This window comes from Myotis davidii, unplaced genomic scaffold, assembly GCF_000327345.1.
Source record: "Myotis davidii unplaced genomic scaffold, ASM32734v1 scaffold266, whole genome shotgun sequence".
Taxonomy (NCBI): domain Eukaryota; kingdom Metazoa; phylum Chordata; class Mammalia; order Chiroptera; family Vespertilionidae; genus Myotis; species Myotis davidii.
Genome location: NW_006300032.1, coordinates 4,464,514 through 4,474,063, shown reverse-complemented (window position 1 = coordinate 4,474,063; position 9,550 = coordinate 4,464,514). Strand labels below are relative to the sequence as shown.

General features: G+C 38.3%; 1 protein-coding gene across 12 annotated transcripts in view; it reads right to left on the bottom strand.

Moving 5' to 3' along the window:
• Positions 1 to 323: 323 nt before the first annotated feature.
• AHI1 (Abelson helper integration site 1) overlaps positions 324 to 9,550 on the bottom strand; it is a 155,252-nt gene continuing 146,025 nt past the window's right edge. For 11 of the 12 annotated variants that reach the window (XR_001515966.1, XM_015572084.1, XM_015572082.1 and 8 more), the window contains one exon: positions 4,364 to 4,622. Coding sequence is in view for 2 of the 12 variants with exons in the window: in XM_015572093.1 (XP_015427579.1) it covers positions 4,620 to 4,622 (3 nt within the window). In the remaining 10 variants the exon portion in view is untranslated. Of the gene's footprint in view, positions 615 to 4,363; positions 4,623 to 9,550 lie in introns of those variants that run through there. The other variant, XM_015572088.1, reaches the window with a different exon arrangement.

Here is a 9,550-nt window from a genome sequence, read left to right as displayed (position 1 = left end):
CTCCAGCAGCATCTTGCATAGTTTAATATAGACCCGTTTCCCCATTTCAATGTATTTGTGGTTAGATAAATCCTCAGAAATTTACAGCTGCTATAGACGAGTTTATTATGTACTCTGCCTGCACACATGATAAGTACAATAAGAATTTGTGTTCTTAAGGTGCATAGCTTTTACTGACATTTCTTTGCCACGATGGAAAAATTTAGTTGCTAAAAGTAGCATCTGCAGATACTTTTGAACATTAACTTCTGTGTAAGAGGCAGGGATAGTTAAAAACACTACCGTGCTCAGCCATCTTCCCTTCACTTTAAATCGAAGAACTGTAGCTCAGAAAAAAAATTATATGAGCATTGATATCAAATGGTCCCGTGAACACACAGAAAAAAGAATTACTATTAATTTTCAGTTGAAAACACTGAAATATAACAAACTGAAGCTACCACGCTTTTCTCCAGGGAAACTTCTTCCTTTGGTCTCATAACTACTTCTTCACAAGTTTTCAGTTGTTCATTTTTGCTCCAGCAACAAGTCATTTTCCTCATTTTCTTGCTTTTTTCTCCTTTTGGACTCTATTATCTTAACTTCATTAAGCAAGTCATGTCCATTCCAAGCATCTAAAATGATTGACGATATATGTTTAGTAGATAAATGTTGTAGAAACAAACCATTCCTGCATTCTATGCTACCATATTCTTTCAAATTCTTGAAAGAATCAGGTGATGAATTAAGAAATGAACTAGATTAAGTAAAAATCAGATTCTTCAGTACTTTTAGAAATGACACAAGTACATACAGCTGGATAATTCTCACATAGCAGAGGTAGAGCATGCATGTTGTAGATATTTTTTAGCCTGAGAGCAGAAATTAAAATGGTAGATTCTTAGCAGCATTATCCTAACTTTTCAAGGCAATAAAAAGTAACTCATCTATAATCAGAATGAATTTGAGGTGTTAGAAGAGCAATTTCAGAAAACAGAGGGCTCACAACATATGCTTGATGTAGATTTGAACAGCATCATTAGAAAAAAAGTATTCTTTGTGTATACAAAACAAATGTTTTCATACTATCTAGTTCCTGCCTTAACTTAAAGTATTTCCTATTCACTTTAATAATTAGAGCAGAAGTATATGATGAATGAAGGGCCTCATTACCAAGTTTGCTTTCTGGGTCTCTGCAGAGAGTAGCTGTCTGCTTTTGCCTACTTGGTCCATTGTTAACCCTAAATGATACTGACATTCAATTCTCCTGCAGATAATTGGGTCCATTCATAAACTGAATTTGCCAGTCAACAGAACCTTCTGATTGATATGATGCTTGATGTTTTTATTATCTTATATGACTGGAATGGCGCCCTTTGCTGCTTCTTGAGTAATATGCTACTGTATATGTATTAGTTTGTTTCCACAGAATCTATTTCTTAAGAAAATGTGAAAATTATAGCACGGAGTAAAGACTTATCAAAGCAATTATGAATAAACAAATTACTGGTACAATGAGTAAACAAACTACACCGGTAAAAAAATTGTTTTATTCAGATGTATTTCAATTTTTTAGGTGACTATTGCAGTAAAGACATAATAGATGTTTCTAGTCCCTGAATGTGGCTATAATACATCCAAATTACTTCTTCAGTGACCCTTGCCTGTGCTGGAGTGTCCAACTACCATCACTTGCTGGCTCACTCTACACAGCAACTGAGACCCAGCACTTCAGAGACCTCCCAGTGGACAGTCTGACAAACCTCCACCTTCAGCCAGCACTCATGTATTCCGGCCAAGTGCCTTCGCCTGCAAAGTCTTGGTTTCCTTATTGGCAGGGCAAAAAGATTTTATCTACCTCTTAGGCTTGATGTGAAGAGTAAATGAGGTCATGCATATAAATTGAAGATTTGTGGAATATTTTCTGTGGTTAGGTTCAATGAAAAGTGGAATTGTTGAAAAATGTTCCCATAATTTACTTAATAGAGATGGCCCTCAGATGGAAATCATTTAAATATTTATAAAAGTGTAAGGTCACAGATTTTTGTTACAGTTTCTAGAATTTTCTAACCCTCTTAAAAATATTTGTGAGTTAAATAAACAACTAAAGTGATGTCATATAAAGCTATAAAATGATGTTATTTCCCAGATACAGTCCTGCTGAATTTTTTCAGGAGAAAATGTCTTATAGCTTAAAAATAAAATTAATGTCAACATTTACTTTTATGGAAAGAAACTTTACACAGGATTTCAAAAACACCAAGTATCAGTACATTTAAAAACACTGATTTTTGAAATGTGCATTTTAAACATAAAATTGCATTTATGATATAAAATATTTCATGCTTTAAAATTTTTAAAAACTTGATCTTTATTCTAGTTTTGCAAATCTAATTCATTGCTAGTTTTGATACTGAATGATCTTTAATCATCAAGATTGAGTAGAATCAATAATTGGGAAACAAATTTCTAAGAACGGTTTAAAATATTATTTCGATCTAGAAAAAGTATCAAATTGTTACTTGCTTAGAGAAAAAATGACTTCAAAAATGGGGTAAAATTCATTAATTTCAGAATGAAGATAAAACAAAAAACAAAAAACCCACAATTTTTTTTTACTAAGAAAAGTATGGTTATCATAAATCTTCAAATGGATTATTTTGTCTGATTTCTCTACTTGAGTATAATTTGGAATTATTACTCAGAGGGCATTTTTATGATCGCTCCCATCCAATCTCATCTCAGAGAATGTGGTAAAGATGTTTTATTAAACTATCTGTGAACATAACCCTGTCTGTCTTTGTTAACAGGGACAAAAAAGAACTAGGCTTTGAGTGAAACCAACTTTTACTAGTGTTTGCCTCAATTGTTATTTTTGTCTTCAGTAGTTGCAATATAAAAATAACCTTTTATTTTTCTATGATCATTGAAATCTCAGTATATGTTTAGGTACCCCAACATATTATTTCACTTAGCATTATTTAAAATTGTCTACAATGTGTTGAAATTCTTTGTGATTAAAACCAAAATCAAAGAGTCAACACACATTTCAAAACAATGAGCTGAAACCTTAGAGAGACACATATTTTTATTTCTTAATTACCAAGGGCAGTCACAAGACAGAAAAAACAAGCGTGTCCAAGGGTGACTCAAGCTGGCTGGGCGCAGCTGTACCTGAAGCACAGACACCCACCAGAATACTGAGGACTCAGCTACCAGAACAGACTTCTGTGCCAATCGCTGAGGCGTCTGCAGCCACCAGTGCCACCCACCACTTTCAAAAATGCCCCCTCCCATAAGTTCTGCACAGCAGGGGCCTGTTTACCAATTTTCATGCCACTACCACATGTGCAGGGATGAGAGCCAAATATGTTTTTACTAGAAGCTATCTCACATCGGGCATACATCTGGACAAATTCACACCTCAATGCCCAGCACTGTTTTCTCACTTCTTATTTTAATGGAATCAATTGTCTAATTTGGTAAATAAGTTTTCTAATTTTATATTAGTTTTGACCTTTGGGGGTTAAATATTTCATTGACAACCTGGCTGGCATGGCTCAGCGGTTGAGCTTCAACCTATGAACCAGAAGGTCACGATTTGATTCCCAGTAGGGGCATATGCCCAGGTTGCAGACTTAATTCCCAGTGTAGGGTGTGAGGAGGCAGCCGATCAATGATTCTCTCTCATCATTGATGTTTCTATCTTTCTCTCCCTCTCCCTTCATCTCTGAAGTCATTTAAAAAATATATTTAAATATTTCATTGAGAGACTTATAGTTGCATAGCTGAGAAAGGAAAAGATTAAAAAAAAGGAACAAACTTTCCTATTATAACATCACATTTCAAAATATATAGTAACATAGTAATGACAACTGTTATTCTGGAACTAAATAAATAATGCAATGTAATAATTTAAAAACAAATATTAAGACTAAAATACATATTAAACAATGTTAGCCTAGAAATCACTTATATGCTTAAATATGAAATGCTTTTTTTTAAAGTAAAAATTTGAAACACTGTTCCCAGTGTAGCCAAGACAGTTTGTATGTATCAAGCTACATATATGACTCATTAAAAAAATTTGTTCCCTTTTAATGCCTTTCTTACTGGAACCATTTTGAATGTACAATATTCTGAAACTGCTTATGTTTTTAAATAAAGTTAAATTTCAAAAGCAGGTATTTCATATTTTGAGCATAACATCACACATATAATCACATGAAAGATATAATAATATTAAACAATCACATAGTGAACATCTTAACAATGTAAACACTTTTTCTTCATATTTGCTGGGTAGCAATTATGGTTTTCACTTTACGGTTTTGAACAGTGGTAATGTAATTTTGAGGCAATTACCAATAAATACAAGTACCAATACTTTGTCCAACAACAAGCAAAATGGTTTATAACAATTAAGCTCAAAAGATCACATTTCTTTTGCCACATTTATTTTTCCAAGCATCCCTTGCTTCTGATATTTCTAGATTCTTTCATAAGGACAAGAATACTGGATACTTCCTTTCTTCCTTAGTTTCTGAAAATTCTGAATTCTGAAGAGAAATTCCACGGCTTAATTTGTCATTTTATTTCTGTGTATTTGGTTCTCTGTCTCTTCATTCTTCTTCAATTGTTTACTAGGAGGCAAGTACACAACATGTACTTAATGGACTTAATGTCTTTGGCCACAATCAAATCTTGGCATGCTCAGGCACAATGGCACAGGTAATAAAACACACTGTGCAATGCACACACATACAACCGCCCCAACATTAAATAACCATCTAGTTTGCCTCATGACCAACATCTTTTAGTATCATCAGCATTTGCTTAAAACCTGCTCCAGCACTGGCAAGTCAACATAAGCAAAAAACACTCCCCCAAAACAGACACTAAGTACTCCAAACCCTGGATAACTTCCAGAAATTAAGAGCAGGCAATCAGTTTATAAAATTATTCATTCACTGGGAAAAACATTTGTCATGGATCATGCTTCAGAGTCAGTGACTGAAAAACATGTAGGCCATTTTATAAAATAGCATTCTTTCACTTAGTCTATGTCTATGTTTACAAGTGGGCAAACTATTACATATATTTTCAAATAAATCCAAAAACTGTTGTGTATTGTTTCTGATGGGCAAAGATAGTGATGATTAATTATGCATCTAGATGCAGCTTTGAAATAAAACAAATTATACCATTAATAAAAACCAAGAACCAATTCAGAGATGAAACAAGAAGTTGCTACTTCAGAAACACGTAGTAAGCATACTACAACTGAGGGTGATAAACTAGTGGGGTTGAATGTGAAAATGTTAATGCAATTATTCATACACTAGTGATGAACAGAGGTATCTGGACTTACACAAAGATGTTGTCTTTTCTCTAAACAGAAAGGGCCTAACACTTGGTTGCTCTTAGCAAACAAACTGAATCCTAAGAATGATGGCGTTCTGGTGAAGGTGGTGGTCAATTCCATTGATCACTCCTGATAACGCAAAGCATAAAGCATCATGGCAAGACTGGGCAGGTCAACTACTTCCTCAGGGCCTTCCTGGTGGCAAGGAGGGTTAGGGAACACCTGTGCCTTTAGGGACAGACAGTTCAGTCTTAAGTAAATGATTGCGCTATGTTTTCATATGAAAAACATTTACACACAAGGGAAAAGAATCCTGTTAGTCCATATTTCCTATTTTAAATTTGTTAAACAGAGCTACCACAGATAAGCTGGTATCAGACAGAGAAGCCCAAACATGTTTTAAGTGAAGCTCACAAAAGCAACTGAAGTAGAGGATAAAATGGTACAGGTATGGTGTGCATCATTTTTGTCCCTGTGTGGATACAGGTCAAGTACATAACACACGGGAAAATTGGAGTCTGATAAAAATGGGAAAGAAAGTAGTAAAGGCTCAAACGGCTGCTGGGCACAAATCACCCAGAGACCTACAAACATGTGCAGGGATAGTGAGGACAGTGAGATCTCAGAGCACCAACAGGCACAGCAGAGGGAGAGGAAGTTCATGACAGTGGCAGGACAGAATCGAAAAGGGAAAGGGTGGGGAGAACAGCTGGGAACAGTGGATCTTGCAGGTGCAGAAAGTGTAGGGCAAGTTAAATTAACCAGGTGGAGACTGCACTGTGAGAGGTTAGTAAAGAGAGAAGCCAGGAGGACCCTCGAGGGAGGGAAGCCGAAGAGAAATTTAACTAGGCAAAGCTGAAGTAGGCAGTAAAATAACATCTTTAAGGGAAATGAATCAGACAAGAAGAGGAAGGAAGACTGGATAAAGAATGACAAAGACTGCCCATGAAAGAGAGAAAACAAATAGAGTGAAAGGAAAACGAGAAGACATAGTCAAGTGCACACCTCTGACAACGAGGGAAAAAGCAAGAGTGGCACACGTTAAGAAGTTGAATAGTGACAGCATAGGGACTGGAGAGCTAGGAGGTAGATTTGTTGCAAGAGGGAAGGAATGTCACTTAACTAAAAGACACAGAATAAATCCAAATCCAGTCTCCTCCTAAAGAATCCCACTAAGCTAATGGAGGAAGAGAGTAACAAAGTTTGGGCCTCTTTTAAAGGCAAATCATATGAAAAGAAAAAGAAAAATTGCACAGCAAGATTTTAAAAATGAATATGAAACAAGGTTAGTGTTTGTGTGTATGGTACGTGGGAAAAAAGGAGATTCATAAAAATACTGGGTTCTACCCCACAAGAAATTCCATCCAATAATATTCCCCTAAGGTCTACTATTGGCCTTCACCAGGCTAAGTATTGGGGAGAAAAAGTGGGCGCGTGTTCTAGTCCCTGCCTGCAAGCACTCATCAGAGTTAACAAAGTATTGTGTTACAAAAACAACCCTGTATTGCATGTAATATTATTATATTTAAAATTGTTTTTCTTGAAATATTAATGTTTATTGGATGTAACATTATTATACTTAAAATCATTTTTCTTGAAATATTAGTGTTTATTGCATGTACAAAAAACAAAACAAACAAACAGAAAAACAAAACAAAAAAAACCAATATCCCTGGACGTGGAGCCAGAAGATCAGGCCTAATTTAGGTGCTTTTTAGCTGTGATTCAGACCGTGATTTCTTTACATGTAGAAAGAATAGGCTGTGGAAATTTTCTGAAATTACTTTTATTTTAAAACAAATAATCAAGTAGTACATACCAAATAGGTTGGCTAGAAAAATGAGAAAATAGACTAAAACGAAAGAAAAGAAAAAATATCAATTCCACCACTCAGAATTACACCTTTTTTGAGGTATACTATATTCTTTATGTACTATTTTATAATCTTTATTTTACTGAAAAAAAAATCCATCATAAACATCATTCCATATCTTTAAAAATACTTCTCTAATATAATGAATAATTGTCACATGGTATTATTATATTATACTAGATGCCTGTTGCACAAAGAGATTCGTGCAAAAGGCTTTCCCTTCCCTTGACTGCTGGCGCCAGTTTTCCTCTGGCACCCAGGACCCAGGCCTTCGCTCTGGCTGGGCTCCGGCCAGAGCCCCCCACCCCAGTCGTCAGGCTTCACTGCTCTGCTGATCCCGGGGCTGTGAGGTCTTCCGGCTCCACTGATCCCGGGGCGATGAGGCCTCGCAGCTCTGCTGATCCCGGGGCGTGAGGCCTCGCTGCTTGGCTGGCTTCCAGTACGTTTGGCTTCACTCCACCACTTGGAGCCTATGTATGCAAATTAACCGCCATCTTTGTTGGTGGTTAATTTGCATATCACCCTGATTAGCCAATGGGAAGCTAGCGAAGGTATGGTCAATTACCCTTTTTGTCTTTTATTAGATAGGATAAATGTTTCATAAATTAATCAAGCCCTTATTTATAGAAATTGAAATTTTCCTTGTTTTTATTTATTTTTCATAAAATATTTATTGAGTATCTGTTTTTGTGTCTAGTTGAGAAGCCTAGTGCAGTGGTCGGCAAACTCATTAATCAACAGAGCCAAATATCAACAGTACAACAATTGAAATTTCTTTTGAGAGCCAAATTTTTTAAACTTAAACTATATAGGTAGGTACATTGTTATTAACTTAATTAGGGTACTCCTAAGGCTTAGGAAGAGCCACACTGAAGGGGCCAAACTCGTGAGCCACAGTTTGCCGACCATGGGCCTAGTGGAAAGAATGAAAATAACTTTATTAGTTATAGGTGAAATAATAAATGTTAGTAAGGGGCCAAGAGGTATTGGTGTTTAGCCATTAATTGGCTATGTGGCCAATTAATTTTTAAAACATTGCTTGAAGAAGTACCTTTTTAACTGAATCTCCATGTATGCTTGAATATTTTTCTACAATAGATTCTTGGAAGTAGAATTGTCAGGTTCAAGGACACTAACAATTTGAAAATTAAAACAAAACAAAACACACTCCACAAAGAATAGATCAGCCTTACACTATTACTATCAGTGTATCAACTTTGGTATTTTAAGTTTAAAACTTGTTGCCATTTTGTGAAGGAAAAATACCATATCATTTATTGTTTTAATTTCTATTAAACTGATCACTGGAAGGTGAATATTTTTCCTATGCGCATTACCATTTATATTTATACTAGAGGCCTGGTGCACAAAAATTTGTGCACTCGTGGGGGAGAGAGGTCCCTCAGCCCGGCCTGTGCCCTCTTGCAGTCTGGGACCCCTCGGGAGATAATACCCTCCTGGCTTAGGCCTGCTCTCAGGTGGCAGAGGGCAGGCCCAACCCCTAGGTGCAACCCTGGTTGGGCTCAGAGCAGCGCCGATTGGGGAGTTGGGGCACTGCCCCCTGTCACACTCAAGGCAGGGTCGATAGGGAGGTTGCGGCGCCACCCCGTCATGCACAGAGCAGGGCCGATCAGGGGCTTGGGGCGCTGCCCCCTATCATGCACAGAGGAGGGCCCATCAGGGGAGTTGGGGCTCCGTACCCTGTCACACACAGAGCAGGGCCAATTAGGGGGTTGGGGCGCCGCACCCTGTCACACACAGAGCTGCAGGGCGTTCAAGGGTTTGGTCACTGCCTTCTGTCACGCTGATCCCAGTGCTGGGAGGCCTCTTGGCTCCGCTGATCCCGGGATCGGGACGCCTCTCGGCTCCGCTGATCCCAAGGTCCTAAGGCCTCGCAGCTCCGCTGATCCCAGGGCCGGGAGGCCTGGGGCCGGGACGCCTCTCGGCTCCGCTGATTCCGGGGCCGGGAGGTCTCTGGGCTTCGCTGATCCCAGGCCGGGAGGCCTGTCGGCTCTGCTGCTCCGGGGCCCTGAGGCCTCTCTGCCCTGCCGCTTCAGGGCTGTTTGGCTTCACTCCGCTTGGAGCCTGAGTATGCAAATTAACCGTCATCTTTTAGCTTCTATAATTGAAACATTGTATCTTTTGGAGTTGTTGCTTCAGGAGCCGATCAGGGGCTTGGGGCGCTGCCCCCTATCATGCACAGAGGAGGGCCCATCAGGGGAGTTGGGGCTCCGTACCCTGTCACACACAGAGCAGGGCCAATTAGGGGGTTGGGGCGCCGCACCCTGTCACACACAGAGCTGCAGGGCGTTCAAGGGTTTGGTCACTGCCTT